The sequence below is a fragment of the Etheostoma spectabile genome, chromosome 1 (assembly GCF_008692095.1).
Source record: "Etheostoma spectabile isolate EspeVRDwgs_2016 chromosome 1, UIUC_Espe_1.0, whole genome shotgun sequence".
In the NCBI taxonomy this organism is placed as follows: Eukaryota; Metazoa; Chordata; class Actinopteri; order Perciformes; family Percidae; genus Etheostoma; species Etheostoma spectabile.
In genome coordinates, this window is record NC_045733.1 from 27,308,634 (window position 1) to 27,329,354 (window position 20,721).

The window sequence follows — 20,721 nt, forward strand, 5'->3', positions numbered from 1 at the left end:
CGTACGTCATAAGATCAAAAACTGAAATAAAATTGAAAGTAAAGCTATTGATCACATGGACTGTGATCCACTCACAGATTCAGTGGGCTTTTCTGCATACAGCTTTCAATATCAAAGACAATTTCACTAAGAAATAAACTTGACTGATGCAAAAATACAGACTTACTCCAAAGCAAGGTATTTACACATGTTCTAGTCCATCTGATGACTGCTTGTCAAAAAAATGTCTGGGGCAAAACAACAAAAAAGCCTAATTCTCAAAGTGGAGAAAAGGAAGCTGCACTTTCACCCCCTGATGTAAAGCAGTCGGTGCTGGTGACTGAAAGGATGTCTTCATTCTTTTTGTCAAATATTGAGACCAGGGATTTCTTCAACAAGAATAATTTCATGATGAGGGGCTAAAATTATTTGGGGATCCGTCGCTGCAGTACTATGCAGCCACCTTGTTGTCCTTCTGGAAAAAAAAAAAACATGAAAAGTTTAGAACAGACGTAAATTGTTCTTTTTTTCTACATCCTGCACTTGAATAATACTTAAGCATAGTTTGTGATATCCAAGCTCTAAAGACGATAAATTTACCCTGTATTCAAAATCAGAGAATTCCCGGCCTCCTCTGCCACCTCTGAATCCGCCTCTGAAACCAGGTGGAGGACCCCGGGGGGGCCCGAAGGAACCTCGGCTCAGTGGTCGCCCGCGGCCTCCACGGGGCCCCATGAAGCCTCGGCCACGGAAGCCTCCTCTTCCTCGGTTGTGCCTCAGAGGAATGCCGAATGTCTCAGCATTCATTCGTCTCTCTTCTGCCCAGGTTGTCCTTCGCTCCCTGAGACACAAAGACCGATCAGGTACCGTCTTTTTGGGTAACAAACACCTCTACAAATAATATTGATGTAAAGGGGAGGCACCACTGGCAAAAAAACAACAACATAGGGCTGCTTGACTATGGGAAAAATAATCACAATAATTTTGGTCAATATTGAAATCCCAATTATTTAACACATTAACCTTTGGATATAAAGGATAGTGTCCAGGGTATAATCTTGTTATTTATTTCACAGAAAGAGTCTTTGGATCAGAATAGAATCCGTTTTACTACTGTGAGTCGGTTCAGCTTTTACAGACATCACACATAACTTTACACAGCAAATGAACAATTCCACATGCATAACACAATATTACATGTCACATTTTCACTCATTACGACCACTACAAGCCTACTGTCATTACTAAAAATTGTGCTAAAATATGAACAACAATGTTGCCCTCAGTGAGCTTATTTACTTACTACGTAAGGAAAAATCCAGCACATAGACGGTACCTTAGAATAACGTTACGTAACTCGTGTTGACTCATTTTACATACAGATTTAACAAAAAACTAAATGCTGGGGGAACATTACTGTTTTTTCATGTTGGTTTGGAGCGGTAGGCCTATGCACCCACCTGGAAGAAGTTTTAAACAGTACGTGAATACATTGTGTCGGGGGACTACGTGTACTCGAGCGGGGAGGCAGAGGCACCGCAGGGTTAGCCAACGTTAACTTCCCAGACAACGGAGTGGGATTTGCCTTTTTTTGCTCACTGAACGCTGCTGTGGCTGCCCTCCTTCTGCCATCTTTACTCAAACTGAGTTTTTAAATTCCAGTGGACACTGGTCACTTCACATTTAATATCTAATATACTTTTTTATTTTGTGATATGTATGTAGGTTGTACATTCACATGAATCTTTTGGTCCTATTCACCTAAGGTGCCTCCCTCAACACATGTAAGAAAGATTTGTGTCTTACCTTGAAAATCCTCTTTCACCCCCTTTACTAAAAGACAAAAACATATGTATTTTAGTGTATTAATTAGTACAATTCCCACTTTTAAATACATGTGTAATGATCATTGTATAAAAATGATATAGTGAGTTTAGAAAATATTTCACACAGATACCGTTCAGACCGACAGTAACAGTCAAATAGAGCCCCCATTTAATTCAATACGGCTCTAACGGAGAAAAAAAAAGAGCACTCTGGCAAAATGTTGATCCTCACTAAGCTTTGTCGCACCGCAGTCCTCCATTATCTGGCTAAACACTGTGTGTGCCAATCAGATGTTTAAATGCCTGTCCAGTTAGAATAAAATCATGTGGCAAATAATGTGCAATTATTCTACAGTTTTACTTGCAGGCATCGAGACAGAATATCAAACAACTTTGTAGGTGACTTTCCAGAGTTGTAAAACCTGATGACCCCTCAAACCGGACAACCTGGTTTGTATTTAATCTTTTTCATCAATATAGACCCTTGCTGTGTGTAAGCAGTGCTGTAATAAGTCTGAGAACAGCCTTAAGCATTAGCAGTTGGCCTCAGAATTCCTCCTATCAGAATAGTTTTAGGTTCATATAAAAAACAACAATAAATTGAGTACAATTGCACAACAGTTTAAAGTGTGGACATATTGAGGTACCTTAAGTCATCAGCGGACAGGTTATCAAAGAAGGACTTGGACTTGTCGTAGTAGGTGTTTATCACAGCCTCCTCCTCCTCGTTGGTCCCCTCATTGGCTGCATGTTCTGACTCAGCAGCTTCTTCTCCATTCAGCGCCTTTTCAGTCTTGTCATCTGTGGTTGGAAGACATGTTGTAAAATATTAAGCAATTTCAATACTGAGTGACCTAACAACAATGAGGTAAATATCCAGGGTGAGAAAATACCTAAAAATTATGCTAGGATATTGCAGTATGGCTATAGACAATTACATCAAATATGCTAAAATACTTCTGCCATAGATTTTCTTCTGGTTGCAACACTGTTTTCTCGGGTTTTCACTGGAAGAAATAATCCATCCAACTGTCTCGCGCAATTGCACCCTTAGTATTGGGCTTTCTAGAAGTGATGATTTACTCCCACATTTGGACGTGTGCTGTCTCAAACAGTGCTTCTGTATTCTAGATGGAACTGATGAAAAATGCCCAGCACTTGTGAAATGTAAATGTAGTGCTGGGTTTCCAACTTGTAGCTGGTGGAAGTGTCATGTCATGAGAAAATGTCAATCTGATCCAATGTAAAAGCTGAAGACTGACATGTCCTGGCCGGTTTCCCGCCAGTGCCCTATAGGAATTGAGTGTTTTGAAGCCGTACCTTTCAGTTTGAGCTTGTTCTGGAGCTCTTTATCGATCTCATCTTTGTTGAACTGGGCGTTGGCAGTCTCAAAGTCAAAGTCCTCTTCAAACTTCATGGCGCCATCCCTACGTACGTTTACTGTACCTCTGCTGCGGTTTCCTCTTCCTCGGCCACGGCGGGTGATCTGAGCTCCAGCTGAGAAATGAACAGGGGAAAACTGAAATCTAGCAATGCTCCAACAAGCAACATCTAGGCCTACACCGTAGTAACAAAATGCACACCTCCAACCACCTTCAAAGCTGACTGGCAGCACTTTAACCTCATTGTTCCGTCACATTCAGTCCAATGTGTTAGACCACAGAAACACAAATATGTTTGGATTGCACTGTAGATTTGGAATTGATCAACTAAAACTAAATACTAGGAGATTAGTAAAAAGATTAGACAAGATTTACTAAATTAATTGATTTTCTTTCCCCAAAATAAACTGTCACCATGCCAACAATCAGACACATTATCAGGGGAAAACTGATATAATCACAGTAAACCTTGTTCTGTCTTTAAGTTAAAATTACTACTACTACTGTTATTATTATTAATACTACTAATGAAAACTAATTTTTAGTGCATGTAAAATAATGTGTTAATAACTACATACCAGCTTGACGCTTGTTGGGGTCTCGGTTTTCTAGAGCAGCTTTTTCATGATCTGGCTGGGACACCTTCTGAACCTCAGGAGCTAAACAGCAAAAACACCATTTACCATCAATTTAACTCAATGTAAAGTGGTGAGGCTCTAACAAATGCCGCTCTCTTGTGTATTTTGGGACGCACTTTGTAACCATGTTTAGATAGGTGCTATACAGTGGGTTATTATCTACACGAATAAGCACACAATGGCAACTTGGTAAAATATGCCAAATACTTCAGACATTACATAGATTAGCAGACTTTTATAATTGTGGAAATTAACCATGAGAAGTCCATGCATCTTCACCCTTTCTTTGCTCCAGGAGGTCTGGGGGCTTCTGGCTGCCAGCGCTGCTGGTGGTGGGTCTGGGAGCTGCCGCCCCCGTCTGACTCCTCTGTCCTACAGGTGCAGGCGGTGCTGGGGCAGCCGATGGTGGGGCCTTCACTGCCTGCTCCAGGGTTGGACGTTTGGTTAAAGAGTCCAGCTGGGGGCTGGTGCGACCTACAGAAAAAAGCAGAGCGTGATTCAAACTATATGATTTTCTTAAAAGCAGGGGCAGCATAGTTTATCTTGCAGCAGCTGACAGAGGCAATGACAGTTTGGGGCTACACCTAATGTTGAGTCATACAACATGACATTCAATATGATGTACATGTGGCAAAATACCTGGAAATAATTACTGTAACTCTGACCAGGAAGGTTCTTCCATTATATTGGAAATTAACAACACTGACATCATATATTTACTAATATGCCAACATAAGTAATGTCTAATATGTCAATGTATTTGTAAAGCAATCAAATAGTTTGACAACAAAGATGGAAATGCCATATGTACATTTAGAAATAAAACACTGCCATAAATGTCTACCACTTTAAGTACTTTAAAATGCGTAATCGTCTCCACTAATCCCATTTCAACACATCATGGGGTTCAGGTGCACAGTAGGAAACTCAAAAGCTGACATGCAGCTGTGCTCTGTTCAAATAAGCAGGAATCAGGTGTTGCTCCAAAATTGCCTGAGAAACGGATGCTTTGCTTGTTTAAAAATTGTTCTACTGCTTGAGTGGTCATTAAAAAGGTTTAGACAAATCATGGCCGTAAAATATGAAAAGAAAAATCTACAGCTTCTAACCTTGACATTAATCCACTAAGGTCACTGGTTCTCAAAGTCCTTTGAGCAGAGTTAAAACTAGTGAATATAAGCAGAATTCATAACAATAATTTAAAGATTGAGACTGGAAACTGTAGAGATAAAGAATATAGACGGAGGGATAAGACCTAGGGTAAAGCTAACTCCTTTGGCTAATCCTACGGGGCATTTTCCTCGCCAATGAACAGTCTCTTGTGAGGAAAATGGCTGAACTGCGGCTGCGGATCATCACACATGAATGAATCATGGATTGCAACATCATGATTTATACAGAAAAACATGGTAAGAACAGCGGCGTTCCTAAGCTTAGCTATTGAGCTAAAGGGACGCTACGCCCTCCGGTCTCATTTAAATCCTCATTTTATAACAGCCAGCATCCGCAATGTTGCATTGCTGCCAAATTCTGGAACTAGTCCATTACAAGAACAAAAATCGAATTGTGCCTGCCTTGTCACTTGAAATAGGCAATTATCCCAGATAACAGTTCGTGTCAGTTTTTGTCACAAAAGAAAATCCTATCATCATGTGGGAACACGATCCATTTTCACAGCCTCTGTTTGTGGTACATCCTGGGAATCCATACAATGAATAGACACTTATTTTTAATAACGCTTTACCTCCTGCTCCGGCAGGTCCAAACTGCTGAGCAGCAAGGGGTGTAACACCAAACTGGCTGTATGGTGGGACAGGGGCCTTGCTGAGTGGAGCATAGGAGCCAGCCGACTGGAACGATGGTCCTGCTGCAGAATTGGTGGATCCGAGTGACGACTAGAAAAACAAATACACAGTCAATTGAAAAATCATGATCACACCAACTGCCAAAAACAGCACCATCACACAAATTCACATGCAGTACAAATAAACAGAAGATGGAGGTGTTGTTATTTTAACCACATTATGGTACTACTTTGGTCTCAGCAAAAAGCCAACTGCTCTGAATAAGCAAGTGTCGAAGTCCTCAGTGTCTTTGCCTTTTTTGGACCAACAACATCTAGCATTAGCTGTGGAACTATGTTGTTAGTTCAATTGTTATTAGTGCAAAGCAAATTTCCCTTTGAATGCAATTTAGAAGCTAACATTTGATTGGCTATGTTCCCTAACCCTTTCGGATTTTGCTTAAGATTTCTATTTTTAAATTGTTTCGTCATCACATGAAAAGCACAGGTGTAATGAAATCAATGATGGCTGAATTGTCCTCTGAAAATGAGTCTTTCTAAAAACTCCGGTTAGAGTGGGGATTTTGGAAGTCTGTGTTCGCATGTAAACGGAGACAAAACGGAGGTTTAGGCAGCGAAGAGAGAAAAAGTGATTTGTTGCTGTTGCTATTTTCGGGATTCTGATTGGCTAACATGGGTTTGAGCTTCTCGTTGCACTGTCACCTACAGGTTTGGCATGCTCTTGACTTTTCTGAAAACTGACACCTGTGCACAATCTTATTTTTGAAAACTGAGAGGTTGAAATTTCTGTTTATGAAAATAGCTGGCCAACCATCTTTCTAATAAAGAAAGAAAAGAAAAAAAAAATCACGATACTGCCGGTAACTATAACTGAAGTAGTGTTTGCCCATCTGTATGTTTTTGCACTGCTAATAAAGTTTTATTAATAACAGTGAACATATCTAATATTACAAAAAACATATTTTGTGATATACTACGTATGTGTAGGGCCTGAAATTAACACCCAACCACCTGCCAAATGCGGGTAAATTTTGCAATTGGTGGGTAACACTGTCAATCTACCGATCACATTGGCAGGTAGCCAATGAGAATTGAGTGATTCAGAGGTGCAACTATTGGAAAGCAAGGTACGCAGTTGCTTACGGGCCCGATCACATTTTTGTTACTCGCTACAAACCCAGCAGTCCCATGTACAGCTACTGACCAAGCGAACGGGTCAATTTCATTTCCTTGTTTCTGTTATAAAGACGAGACGTGTGTGACTTGAACAGCTCACATTTACCAACGAAACGTACAGCGAAAGCAAAACATTTCAGACTGTCCTGCCAAAATGTATACATTTTAACAATAAGGGATGCCTAATGTTTTTTCACTATAAAGTTGCTGAAAGTTTCTGCTGTTTCGATCCTGTCGGCTCGCTGGAGTGGGTGGGGCTGCTGCTCCGTTTTCCCCCGTGACTGACGCACGCACACACAATCAGACAGTGGATGCAGGAAAAACTAGGTGTGGGTTTAAAAAAAAAAAATGGATACAGCATAGTATTGCAAACTTTTCGGTAGCAATACTGTATCGATACACTTTTATTATATGTGTGTTGGTCAGTTTGTCTGCTTGACAATTACAATTCACCTTTTTCCACAGCAGACATTTTGAGATGTCATTGTACATCACAGGTGTTACTATTAATAATAATAATAATAATAATACATTTTATTTATAATTTATAATTATAATTATATATTAAGAGTAAACGATGACTCTCTCTCCTACCCAAGCGTCTCAGTAAATTTTGATAGCAAGCTAGCATACACAACGCATAAACCCCAAAGAAATTACCTGAAAAATGTCCTTAAAACTTTCATATGACTTAGAAAGTATACAGAATATGTGACAAATACCATTTTATAGTACAGGAATGCAAATGAATTAAGTTACTTGAACTATAGCAGGGTCCTGAGGCAGGGAGCTGGTGGCTTTGGGTGGCTCACAAACTGTCAGGTCTTTAATATCACTTCCTCTAAAGATGATGTACTCAAACACTTCCTCTCGAGGTGGAACAGGCCTTTCAGTAGGCCGGTCTTCAGTGCCAAAGGATCGAACTGTTGGGAAAATTCACAGGATAATAAATATGACTTTGTACAATTACTTTTTGAAATTGAGGTTTAGTAGTTATGTGCTTCTGTGTAGATCCTTGCACTGGGCAAAATACCCACGTTTAAAATGTATTGTCTATCACAGGAGCAATACAGTATACTTTAATAATATAGAGATGCAACATTTTATTGTGAAATGTATAACAACCTATCTCATTCAATTAAATGTTCACATTGAGTTGGAGTTAGGTAAAATATTAGTTTAATCAGTTTTCACGGGCCACATATATAGGCTTACAACAATACAATGTAATGTAACCACACCAAAGTTAGTTTTTAAGAATCAACTATTAATTTACTAAACAAATTGACAGCTAATTTGCCAGGTTTGCAGGGTTAGGCTATATGTCTAGCGTTATAACGTTAGTGTATTAAATTGTGAGGTCTTAATCTGAGCTCACTAAACACACTCAACAGCACAATCATATGTATTAACGTTACGAAATACAGTTTTCACTTGCAAGGATTTTGGCTTGGTGCATATAATAAACATGATTAAAAAGGGAATAAATAATGATAAAATACTTCTACAGTCAAGAACATAAATACAAGATATATTATAATTAAAGGTTAAATACAAACTAAATAAAACAAAACAAACTAACAAATATGTACACTGACCGTTTTAGAAAGGGAAATAATGAAGGCTGTATCATTTAGTAGGATAAAACTAAACAAATATAATTTAGCAAATACATTGCAATAAAAAAAACTTCAATAATAAATGTTTGGTAGTGACAATATTTACTCTCTATTATACGGTGTTGCACCTGGTACTCAGCAATAAGGGCCACATATTTAACGGTAGTCCTAAACACAAGGTAAACAAAGGACGCAGTGGTTTTACTACAGCACCACTTAGCTAGCTAGCTAGTAGTTTGCTACATAGCTAGCTAACTGCGCTAAAATGAATTACCGTTTTCAATCGCTTAACAGTTTTGTAAGCTATGTTATAACCCAATTTGAGTAATTAAGTCCACCTCTCGTTTACTTGACTTACCTTTAGCAAGAGCTACCGTCGAGTTTTCAGTATCAATGGTATACAAAATTCCTTCATAGCGAATCTCGGCCTTGGAGATTAGGCTAATTTTGCTACCAATGTACGGCGTCCCTCCTCCACTCATGTTTGTCCTCTGATTTTAATAACGCAGTTATTTCCACGGGATATGTTTCTGTCAAACAAAAGGTCAGACGTGTTACTTTCAAAGCCGTAGTTTAAAGACTACATTACATGAATTGGTATAGTTGCGCCGTAAGTAAAGTCTCGCTCGTTTCAGAACTGATTTTCTACCACGACATGGCCGTTTACATTTTCCTTTGCCCGCCGCTAAGGATGCTGGGAGAAAGGCTGTGCCTCTGGTGCCTCATTCCTCTAGTCACCTCCTTTTCCTCCTACTACTCCCATTTTTCATAAATGATAAAGATTGATTTGAATCAGTAATATCAATGCAGCTTTGTTCATTTTAACGATTATTTTGAAAGAAGAAAATTAGTCACTTGATGTTTCATAGGACGGTTAAAAGAGGTTTTGTAGTGGAGCCTTTCTATCATATCGCGATATTACGAATATTGCACTGCTGAATGGCATTTTCCCGTCCTCCCCCCAATACCATAGACTTTTACATGCGGTTTATAAAGATACCGATAGATAATACATTTTAGATGCAGAAAATGTATACCGCATAATGTGATTTTCATTACAAACCCTGACACTTTGACGCTTATACAGTATGTCACGGATGTCACATATCTTCGTTATGTAACAATATTATAACAGCTCGTCATTAATAGTTCAGTAAATTAGTCTTGAAGAAAAATCCTGAAAAATACAACTAGGATGCCCCGGATGCTCCCCCTCATCTAATGACGTCAGATTCATTCCCACAATGCATAGTAACACGCAGGCGCACTGTAAAAAGAAAAAGGAAAAAAAGGAAAATAAGACAGCTATCTGTGATCAGAGATGGCGGGCGCCTCCGACCCCCTGGAAGATATGCTCTTTTCAGAGGTGGATGAAAAAGCTGTGAGCGACCTAGTGGGCTCGTTGGAGTCACAGCTTGCTGACCAAAGCAACCCCGCAGGTAAAACAGACGAAAACGGAGGCGCTGGCTCAGTGGCCCCCGCTAACCATCACTTAGGAAAAACGCTGCCAGCTCCAGTGGGCACCACAACACTAGAACAACAACAACAAGGACGGCGTTATAAACCTGAAATGCGCCAGGAGATAAAGTCTAAAGACGTTAGCCTGGATAAAAGTGTCACATCTCCTTCTCTGGGCTGTACCCCTTCTTTTGGCGAGCCTCCCACCACTTCGGCTGCTTGTGTGAACGCCACCAGCAGCGGTTCGCAATCACATGGAGCATCCATCACAACACTGACTGCATCTGGTGTGTCAACTTTGGCTCCAACGCCAGCCAGCATCAGCACCACATCCAGCCGGGGGTGTAAGGTTAGCCCCGGGACAGGTGAGACGTCGACAGAAGCTAACCCACCGAGAAAACGCATAACCACGCCAAGGAGGAGCGCTTCGGCTCGGATAAAGAGTTTGAACGGCGCAGCTGTAACGACTAGAAGGAACAGCAACACAGCGGTGGCTGACAACGTTAACGTTAGTTCTGTAGATACTACTGCAACTGACGTTACACCAAACTCTACTTCCCCAGGCACATCTTCTATTAACACTTCGACTTTCACCCTATCAAACGCTAACCTCCCCGTAGGGCAGTCGGCTATTGCTCTGGACCGGGGGACTCCTACCATTGCTTTACATAGACTTCCGAGTCATATTGTAGCGAGTATAGCCCAAAACGGAAACGGGACCAATGTTTCGGCCTTGGTCCAGCAGGTGGCTCGCATCGGACCCATCACCTCCTCAACTTCACAGGGGGACCACAGCAAAACGGTCACAGAAACTGGGGCTTCCAAAACAGACGATTGTCAGTCCAAAATTGTAATGTCAAGCCAGTCTGGTAATGTTAACTCTGTAATAAGCACTGTTCCCTCTTCGCCTTCTGTTGTCACACCAACAACAACTACAGCATCAGCTACAACAACCACAACAGTAACCCAGCCTTTGAGCACTACTACAGCTGCTGTTAGTGTTACAGGGGTGACAGCGAGTTCTGTATGTGGAACTGGTCAAACTACATCAGTGACTACCACTATTAGCATGGTCAGGCCCACAGCCCCCTCCCCAACACCTGCTGTGACCACCTCCGCACAGTCTCAGCCCCGTCCTGGACTTACAGCGCCTCAAAGGATCGTAGCCCCCCAGCTGATTGTCAGACCACCTCAGCAGCAGACGACCATACAGCTGCCCCCTGGGTTTACCATCCCACCGGGTAAGGTTTGCAGGAAAAGGAGGAGAGCAACAAGAAGATGCTCTTCACAGCTGTGTTAAAATAACTTCACATAACCTGGGGCTCAGGAGTTTGGTTGTCAGTAGGATACAGTAATTGTTTGACTTATTGATAAGAAGTGTGTGTGTGTGTGTGTGTGTGTGTGTGTGTGTGTGTGTGTGTGTGTGTGTGTGTGTGTGTGTGTGTGTGTGTGTGTGTGTGTGTGTGTGTGTGTGTGTGTGTGTGAGAGAGAGATTTTCTTGTGTCCAATGTTTGTCTGAATGTGTTGGAAACTTTCCAAGTTGTACAGTACTTAATATATGTGCCATAGAATGGTGCCTGTTCCTAAAGGTAAAACATGCCTTTTGATATATCCTTTAATGCATAGTAGCTGTACTGTGAGTTTTAGCATGGGTGGCCCCATGGGGAATCAAACACTTTACCTAGCCACGATGTTACAACTGAGCCTTGCAAATGGTTACATTTACACCAAGCATCCTAAACGACACCATGTCACAACATAAATTTCACTTTTCTGAAATGAACAAAAACAATTATAAGACAACTTACATGAAGTTAGTCATGAAACTGTGTCAGATGAATTTGATCTGTACATTTAAGTAATTTTGCTCATACTTTGTTGATTCCATTAAACATGTATACTCACAGAAAACAACTCTGTAATGTGGCCATGCTGTCACACGTCTAGCCCAAGGCAAATTATTTTATCAGTTAACTGTCAGGAGAAGACAGGTTAACCGAACGCCACAGCCGTAATCAGGCATTTGAAGGTTTTCCATCTGCAACAGAGATTGGTGAATGGCAGCTACTCTCATGACTGTCACCAACAGTTTTAAACATTTGTATTTTTTCTCATAGAATTTCCAAGAATACTAATTAGAAGGATCTGGTTTGCCAGGTAAAAAATGTAGAGGATGTTTTAATGTCAGTGAAAAACACATCAACAGATTGAAATGTTCACCAATATTGCGTAACGAAAGTAACACGTGTTCTGTCGCTAACATACAGTAGTACAGTACTGCAAGAGTCATTCAAAGTGCTCAGAATCCAAAAAGATGATTCAAGACAACAGTGTGATGTAATTACTTTCTGAAATGTAGCACATGCTTATAGTACAATGGCCCCTACTTTTCAGTGGGTTTTAGTTATTGAATAACATTACTGCTGCCCAAGAAAAGAAGATATTTTGGGCAGCTCAGACGGGCAAGCTTTTTAATTTTTTTTAATCACTTTGAAGTGTCTTGTTTTTAGGAAACGTGGATAGAACATTTAATAGTGTAAATAACTTTGCTTATACTGGGAGAATGTAATGTTCCAAGATTAGGAAGTTGATCATAGGCCCTATGTAATCATCCGATTAACATACATTGTAAACATATAAGGTTGCCCACATAAACCAGCAGAAAACATTTGCCAGGTTACCTCTATGAAGGTCCTATTCTGTCATTTTATTAAGATTTGGGGTGGCAGTTGCTCAGTTTGTAGGGAGTTGGGTTGGGAACCGGATGGTTGCAGGTTCAAGTACGGAACAAAGTATGGCGTGCGGACTTGTAGCTGGAGAGGTGCCAATTCACCTCCTGGGCACTGTCAAGGGGCTCTTGAGCAAGGCACCAAACCCCCCTCAACCGCTCAGGGCGCCTGTTCAGCAGTCGCAGCCAACTCACTCTGACATCTCTTCATTAGTGCATGTAAAGGACCTGAGCATGTGTGTATATTTCAGGCCTGTTTGTAGTGTGTAATAACAACCGAGTGTAAATTGTAATCCCTCCATAGGGGATCAATAAAGAGTATAAAGTATAAATTATAGATTATCCCTTGACCAGGACAGTGGTCAGGAGGGTTTTTGATCCCCCCCAGCCGTTTTGTCTTAAATACTGCTCCGAGTCATGTCACCACAGGAATAATGTCTCAGTCAGATTAAGAGACTTATCAGAATATGCAATTAACCTTTCTATTGATCTCATGTCTTTTTCACTTTATGGACATTCTGCAAAGATAAACAAATGTGTAATAAAACTTTTTATCTAGACCTGATATGGGCTTCCTCACAAGTGCAGCATTTAACTCACTCACTCACTCACTCACTCACTCACTCACTCACTCACTCGCCTTTTAGAAAGCATGAGTCTGTGTAATTAGCTCATGATCACAGCTTTAACCCAATTAAAGCTTAGACTATCATTTGTGCATTGTTCTAATACCAAGCAAGGTCTTTTCTTGGAATGGTAATTTAAGAAAGTCTCATTGTAAGCAGTGTTGTGCAATGAAATTAACAATAATACATGATGGATTGTGCCGATATATGAAAATAACATGTTATTTTTTGACATTAGGATGCTTCACATTTGGACCACGGCCACGTAAAACAGAGGAAGCGCTTCATTGTAGTCAGTTAAACCGATGGCTAGTTCTCTTACAACCTTAGCATTGCATTTCCACTGGCTGCTTGTTTAGTGCCTATTTTTTAACCGTTATTAAATCTGCCAGAATTTTAGAAAGCAAACCTCCCTTAGGATGATACTTGGTTGTCTGTGCAAGTGGCCACTAGAATCCACAAACCTGCCATCCATATCCAATATGCATTTGGCAAGTAGGTGGTTTAAGTACCATTCAGTGGCTGCAATGTTGTAGTGTTTCCTCTAATGAATGTTCCCTCTGATTCTCCAGGGATGGTGTTGGTACGCACGGAGTTGGGCCAGCTAGTGATGGTTCCCCAGCAGGCTTTGGCTCAGGCTCAGGCTCAAGCTCAGGCTCAGGCTCAGGCTCAGAACCAGAACAACATCTCTCCACGACCAGCCACCCCCACAACAGGAGCATCTTTCAGAGTAACAACTCCGCAGGTGAGGCTCCGCTACAGAACCCACATGGTAGCTGCCTGCTATGGACTTTCATTGGTATGACTACAGCACATAGTATTACTGCACCATATTGTTTCTTTACAGCTAGACATGAACAAGAAGAGGAGAGGTGAGACAGGTTTAGCAGTTACACATGACCTGGTTTTGGCATTTATCAGGACACACAATGCACTACTAGTCTGTTTCATTTTTACAGATGACGTATCATCTGGTTTGTCTGTCCACATGTACGTCACACAATGGGCTTTGCTCATAAAACCATACTATGCAGAGATCTTAACTTGGTCATTTTCACGTGGGTCAGAACACATCAGTGTTTTGCTGAATGAAATTTAGTATTATCTTAATTTCCTACTACTACTACTGACTAATAAAAATTTAAAATAACGAGAGAGTAATTATTAGAGATGGTCCGATACAATACCAATACCAATTCTGATACCTGAACTTGCATATCGGTCAATACAAAGTACTGATCCCATGCCAGTGTGTCATATATTTTATTATGTTTTAACAACTGTATACTACTATCCCTGTATGGATGTGATATGATTTATATCTTTGTTGTCGGTCTGGCTCAGGTTAAACTCTTTGTGAAACATGAAGAAACACAAACAATGTGTCTTTCTTTTATTATCCAGTTTGACTGTCAGTTATAACAGAAAAAGGACATAAATAATCTACTTTAACGTAGATTTTCTTTAGAACTTTATTATGTGGTATTGGATCGGTGCATAAACTCCAGTATTGGTATCGGAACATCTCTAGTAATTAGTAGTAGTAGAAGCAGTAGGAGCAATATAGATCAACTGTAATTCCTTTGCTGCCTGTTGGTCGAGGCGTTGCAACACTGCAACATTTGTGAATGAGGCTTTTGTCACTAATTGGCCTAAGGGGATCATCTCAAATTTGGACTTTTCAGCCAATAATATCTACATACACATTTACAGTCTTATGTTCACATTAACAGATTTGTGTACACATTAACAGATTCCTGTACACATTTAAAAATCTCAGTATGCATTTAGAGATTCATTTACACATTTACAAATATGAGTACGCACACATGGATTGAGATACAGTTGCACAAGTCTCCACCCATGGCCCTATACAAATACTTTTGAAAACAGTGGCCTGGCATTGGCAAATGTGGCTAAGACAATTTTAGACAATTTTTTGCAGTATAAACACCAGGCCACTTATGCAGGCTACGGCGAAAGCTCTGCGTGGAGCCCGCGCAGAAGCATAAAACATAAATTCCATCCCCTGTCCTATACCAATGAAATGCATATTAGGTACTAAGTATGCTCCTGTCATTGGCCTTTATTAAGGTACTGACCTCCAAACTGAGGATGGCGCTACAGAATGGCTGCCTTTTGCTTCAAATTGTTAGGATGAGTTTAATGCAGAAGATGGTTTTCTGTTCAAGATTAGTGAAGTAGGATAAACATAAAATAAATAAAAGACAATATGATACTACTTCATTTTATGGTCTATTTTAGGCATATGTAATTATAGAATGGGAATCGCCAGTTCCCGGTTCTTTTCATTTTTATTTCACACAATGCAACCTCAGATCATCTTGAATGAGAGCAACCATGACTGAAAGTGTGCCATTGTGCAGTCATATTTCCTGCATGTTTGAGTCTTTGGAGCTCCGAAGATTTTTTTTTGTTGATTTTTTTTTGGGCTTTTCCGCCATTCAGTTTTGACAGGACAGCTAGGTGAGAAAGGGGAGAGACAGGGGGAAGACATGCAGGAAATGGTCACAGATTAGATTCAAACCCTCGACCTCTTTTGTCAATCTTAATGCCCTTCCTGGTGGCTTTTGTCAAAACAAATTTGAGCGGTTTAAATTGAAGAAACTTTGATCTAATCATGTGTAGGTTCATACATTTGATATGGAGTGGGTGGCACCTCATTAAGTGAGCAGTTTGGCTCTACACACTAATTGGGATGTGATTAAGATGTTTAACTGTGTAATTATAACGAATGAATATTGTTCATCATTATTTTACGTATAGATTAAACTGAGATTAATAGGTGAATTAATGTCTCAAGGCTCCTTAATGACTCCATGGGGTCCCCTCATCAAAATTTTAACTGCCACTGAATCATTAATAGGAATTTGCTTATTATTACCTGTGGATACATCCTTCATGTAGAAACCTGATCTTGTGCTGCTGGGTCTACACCTTTAGAACTCATTGGCTTTAATGAGATTACTAAATAGCTTGTCTTTCACAGTTTTTCTGTAACAACAGAAACGGCACATATCAATATGTCTTCTGATTAGAGCAAGACACTGATATATCAGAGGGGGTATGGATTTGTTCATATTATTTTGTTATAGCAGGGCAATGGTATACTTGTGTTTTAGAACACAAACAAGAATTAATAAAAAGAAAATGCCCATTGCAATTTTCTCAAATTCCATCCATCCATCCATTTATCTTCATCCGCTTATTCAGTATTGGGTTGAAAATAATACACACAAGTTTCTAATAACAAGTAATGGAATAGAAGTGGCTTTAAATATAATCATAAAGTCATTGTTATAGTCATCTGGACCGCAAAAGCAGCAGTAATAACTGCTTGAGAGAAAAGCTTGTTTTTCATTTCAAGCTTTAGTGCTTAAATGGATCTCCAAAGTTAAGAACACATTTCTTATAACACATTCTTTGATCTGATCTGGCTGCAGTAAAGTTGGCCTCTTAAGATCTTTGGCACCCATTCATAATATCAACTGCGAGGACAAAAGACTGACACTAGAGGGCAGCATTTCATTGTCTTTCTGAATTACGGCTCAACTTTCCTCTTTGTTTCTGCTTCTGCTTTCATGAATTAAATTATTTCATGCTCCTCTAACGTGTTGTACTCAGGGTTACAGTAAGACATGTGTTCATCCTATTTTAGTATGAGTTTTGTAAACATAATCTCTGAAATAAAAAAAGCTAATTGTCATGGACAATAAATGTTGAATAAATGAAATACAGCCGGCTGTACAACACATAATTAAAATACATAGCGGTGTGTACTGGATTAGTGCAGGTATGCCATACTGGCGTTTAATACCAGTATACAGCAGCAGTATTACACTCTGCTGTATAATGGGTAGTTTTACAGCAGTATTGCTACACTACAGACTGGGCTGTCAGAGGCCATGCATCACCTTTCAAAACTGAGATTGCATTTTCCTTATTAATAGAAAATTCCACCCTCATACTTTTGTAGTATAAAGAACTTCATGCGGATACATCCTAAATAAAGTAAATGTTAGTCTCATAATGTCCATAGTCTATCATCCCCCGGACTCCACAGTAGCCCGCTGGCCTTCACAGACAGAAGTCCGCATCAGTTACACAACAATGGCCTCCTCCTGCCATTGCACTCGTACCTGGATCCATCCTGATATGAACCCCTCACAAAAGAGAGTCGCAGATTGTCATAGCCTCAAACAGTCACACTGATGACAAATTAGCGGGCCGCGGCGTTGCCATCTCGACAGGAAAAGCAGAAGCAGGGAAATGAAAGGGAATGGTGTTTATTCCCAGAGCTCAACCCCTCTGTCGGCCTGTCACTCTTCCCATGACCCTGAGGGGAGAAACGGAAGGCATCCTGAGCTTCCTTCCTTCCATACCTGTTAAATCATTCATCATCCAACTGCCTGATTATTTAAAAAAGTTAACAAGACTTTGGTTCTTGAGTGTGTTTGTGTGTGTGTGTCTGTCTGTCTGTGTGTGTGAGAGGGAGAGAGAGTGAGAAAGAGAGAGGCATAGCTAGCGGTGGGATGCACCCCGTGGCTCCTACCATCACCCCCATCCCCTCATCCCTCATACACCCACTTCCCCCAACTCCTCACTACAGCGTTCTTTTGGATTCTACACAACTTTTAGTGGAGGGGAAACTCCCTCCTCCTCTTTCTTATCCTACTTCTACTCCTTTACGCTCTTTGCCTCTTTCCCTCTGTCCTCAACACAGTTTTGTGAATGTTTGTGTGTTTTCATTTGTGATTTGTGTGTAAGACAAGTGTGGTTTATCATGTGCTTGTGTGTGTGTGTATGTGTGTGTGTGTGTGTGTTCTCTTTGGTATCTTTGTCTAAGTACATGTGATGTGTGTGTGTGTGTGTGTGTGTGTGTGTGTGTGTGTGTGTGATATAAGCCACCGGGCATTATTGTGGTTTTATGGCAGTCGGCATTCACTGCCAAGCCATCCCATTTGCTCTTGTGCCTTAAAATATGCAAATAAACATGAGTTATGACAAATTTTAGCATCTACCTATTATAATTTTCTTTGTTGAAAATACTGTCCTTAAACTCCAGTACTTCCCGATACCGATACCAGAATTTTAGGCAGTATCGGAGCCAATACAGATACTGGTATCGGAACATCTCTAGTTATAATGTTTACGACGTAGCTACAAATGTAGAGTTGAAACTGTTAATTTACTGTAATTGACCCTATCTTACCATGCTTACCTTTGCTGTAACATCCAAGTCACGTCTCTCATCCTACACAGCATCAGGAATAGATACAGGGGCATATTTCTAGCTGGAATTGGGTCTTTGTAGTAGTCTTCTTATACTGTTTATTTAGTTGCAGACTTACATTTTGTATGGTGGCTGCAGGTTTCATTACCCAAATTCAAGTAAGACAAGCTAATTTTTCATTGGACAAATAATGTGTTCCAAGAAACTTCTAGAAACTGTCCACAACAAAATGTCTGTATGGTGTAAGCATATACATGCTGAGGTCTTAAATAACTTGAATTATAAGCAATTACATCACGGCAACGTAAGACTTTGTGATAACCTACAGTCAGGAATTTTTTACCTAAGGCCTCAACATTTTCCCCATTATTAAAACCATCCCTACATGAGGTTCCGTATAGGTAAATGTCATTGGTGTTGTTGGTTCCATGGACACATACGTCCCTCCCTGCCTGCCATGAGACCCCCACCGTGTGACACCATGACCCACTGCAACCTAACCAGACGTGCTCTCCTCTGTTTCACTCTTCAACACCACCAACATGCTGCCACCTTCTTTATTCTTTCCTGCTGTCATGACCTTTTCTCATCTGTCTGCAAGGCACGCTACTGCTCTTTTCTTCCTCTGCTGTTCTGTGTTTTTCTCATGCTGTCCAAGTCTTTTCGCTGCCCTCCATTCACTTCCTCCTAACAGACACAGACTCCTCTTCGCTGTTCTTTTTAAATTCTTTGTACTATTTGAGGTGCTTTGTATTCACTCATCATGCCTGGTTCCCCTTCTTTACTTTCTGTGATATTTTTATGCTCTCTGTCTTTTTCTTCTCTCTGCCTCTTTGTCTTGCTCGCTTTCCTCCCTGCAGTCTCCTGTGACCTCTCAGACCACCAGGCAGTGTGCTTTGACCCCGGCCAAGATGGTACCGTCTCCCTCTCCTACTCCTTCCAGCCCTGCCCTCCAGACTTCCTCTTCTGCTTCCTCCTCCTCCTCCTCTTCCTCCTGTCCTGCACTCCGCCCAGTGAGATAACCCTTGTTACTCGCCTATTTTTCATATTTTCTGCCTTTAGTTTTCTTTACTTTAGCATCCTTGATGAGAGAAAGAGGGTTGTAGCTTAGCGGTAGTCTAGAGGTTACAGTAGCTCGTGAAACAGTGTGAAGAATCTGGATGGGGCTAAAATGAATGAGACCTGTTTTCTGGAACATGTGAATGTCACATCTTACCCATAGCACATAAAGGCGCAACCTTCATTCATCATTGTTGAGGTTTCTAATTATCCTGAGCAATTGTGTTTTAAGTTACTGTGGGATGTGATCATTTGGTTTTAAAGGTGGAATAATTGACATAAACATAATCTTGGAGGGCAAGTTTTTGTTTGCAGAAAAAAATGTGAATAATAAACTGATTTCTGCCAACTGCAACAAGTATGGCTGCAGGGTTTTGCTGCCTAGACTACTGATCATAAGATCCTCTGCTGTACAATGGCACTGGTGAAGATAAAATTGTAAGTTGAACTCTCTCTATCCTAATTTTGATATTGCATCCAAACGCAGTTGAGATGTTGTGCAGATTTAATTTCCCTGCTAATATTTGATTTCATATGAGGAGAAACTGTGATCTTTGGCCAAACAGAAAACATGTTGTATGTTGTATACTTGTGCTCAGTAGAGTAGAGGATTTGGTACCTTTCCCCTGTGTTTGGAAGATTTCCCATCATACACACACTAACTATACAGCCCTTCAAGGCAAGGCAAGGCAAGGCAAGGCAGCTTTATTTGTATAGCACATTTCAGCAACAGGGCAATTCAAAGTGCTTTACACAAAATCAGTTAAACAGATAAAACACAAGTACAAACAGTTAAAAATCATAAGCATTAAAAACCGGTAAAACACATGAATAAAAATAGACACATAAACACAAAATAAAAGTTACAGTGCAGCATAAGAAATTTAAAGAAATGAGCTCATTTAAAGAAGGCAGCATCAAAAAGAAGGTCTTCAGCCTTGATTTAAAAGAACTGAGTAGCAGCGGATCTGCAGGTTCTGGGAGTTTGTTCCAGATATGAGAGCATAGAAACTGAAAGCTGCTTCCCCCTGTTTAGTTCTGACTCTGGGGACAGAAAGTAGACCTGTCCCAGATGACCTGAGAGGTCTGGGTGGTTCATAGTGTAGTAGTATTTTGGACCTAAACTGTTAAGTGATTTATTTACTAGCAAGAGTACTTTGAAATCAATTCTT

The 20,721-nt window shown here is 40.4% G+C and overlaps 2 protein-coding genes across 6 annotated transcripts in view; one reads left to right on the plus strand and one right to left on the minus strand.

Moving 5' to 3' along the window:
• Positions 1–348: 348 nt before the first annotated feature.
• On the minus strand, positions 349–9,126 carry lsm14ab (LSM14A mRNA processing body assembly factor b). Of its 3 annotated transcripts, none has more exons than XM_032517141.1 (10): positions 8,783–9,126; positions 7,565–7,728; positions 5,570–5,720; positions 4,081–4,299; positions 3,766–3,846; positions 3,126–3,302; positions 2,453–2,606; positions 1,786–1,812; positions 580–820; positions 349–451 (listed from the first exon to the last, which is right to left on the minus strand). In XM_032517141.1, exons 1-10 carry the CDS (start codon positions 8,904–8,906, stop codon positions 431–433), a joined length of 1,359 nt encoding a protein of 452 aa, XP_032373032.1. In that variant the 5' UTR covers positions 8,907–9,126; the 3' UTR covers positions 349–430. The 3 variants fall into 3 exon arrangements, with proteins under 3 accessions (XP_032373032.1, XP_032373022.1, XP_032373042.1); XM_032517131.1 differs by having other exon boundaries at positions 349–454; positions 8,783–9,125; XM_032517151.1 differs by having other exon boundaries at positions 349–454; positions 4,105–4,299; positions 8,783–9,124.
• Positions 9,127–9,716: 590 nt separating this feature from the next.
• Positions 9,717–20,721, plus strand: part of LOC116690257 (transcription initiation factor TFIID subunit 4) — an 86,633-nt gene continuing 75,628 nt past the window's right edge. The window contains exons 1-3 of one of the 3 annotated variants that reach the window (XM_032517073.1): positions 9,717–11,123; positions 13,809–13,981; positions 19,351–19,503. In XM_032517073.1, the coding sequence (XP_032372964.1) occupies positions 9,746–11,123; positions 13,809–13,981; positions 19,351–19,503 (1,704 nt within the window). In that variant the 5' untranslated portion in view covers positions 9,717–9,745. The remainder of the gene's footprint in view (positions 11,124–13,808; positions 13,982–19,350; positions 19,504–20,721) is intronic. The other 2 variants (XM_032517081.1, XM_032517090.1) reach the window with 2 other exon arrangements.

Bases quoted from the DNA above. Each gene is read 5' to 3' on its own strand.
- lsm14ab (XM_032517131.1), bottom strand. From the start codon at position 8,906: ATGAGTGGAGGAGGGACGCCGTACATTGGTAGCAAAATTAGCCTAATC. The intron at 7,729-8,782 runs GTAAGTCAAGTA...TTTTCCCAACAG, and splicing joins GACGGTAGCTCTTGCTAAAG to TTCGATCCTTTGGCACTGAA. The intron at 1,813-2,452 runs GTACCTCAATAT...TTTGTCTTTTAG, and splicing joins CTGTCCGCTGATGACTTAAG to TAAAGGGGGTGAAAGAGGAT.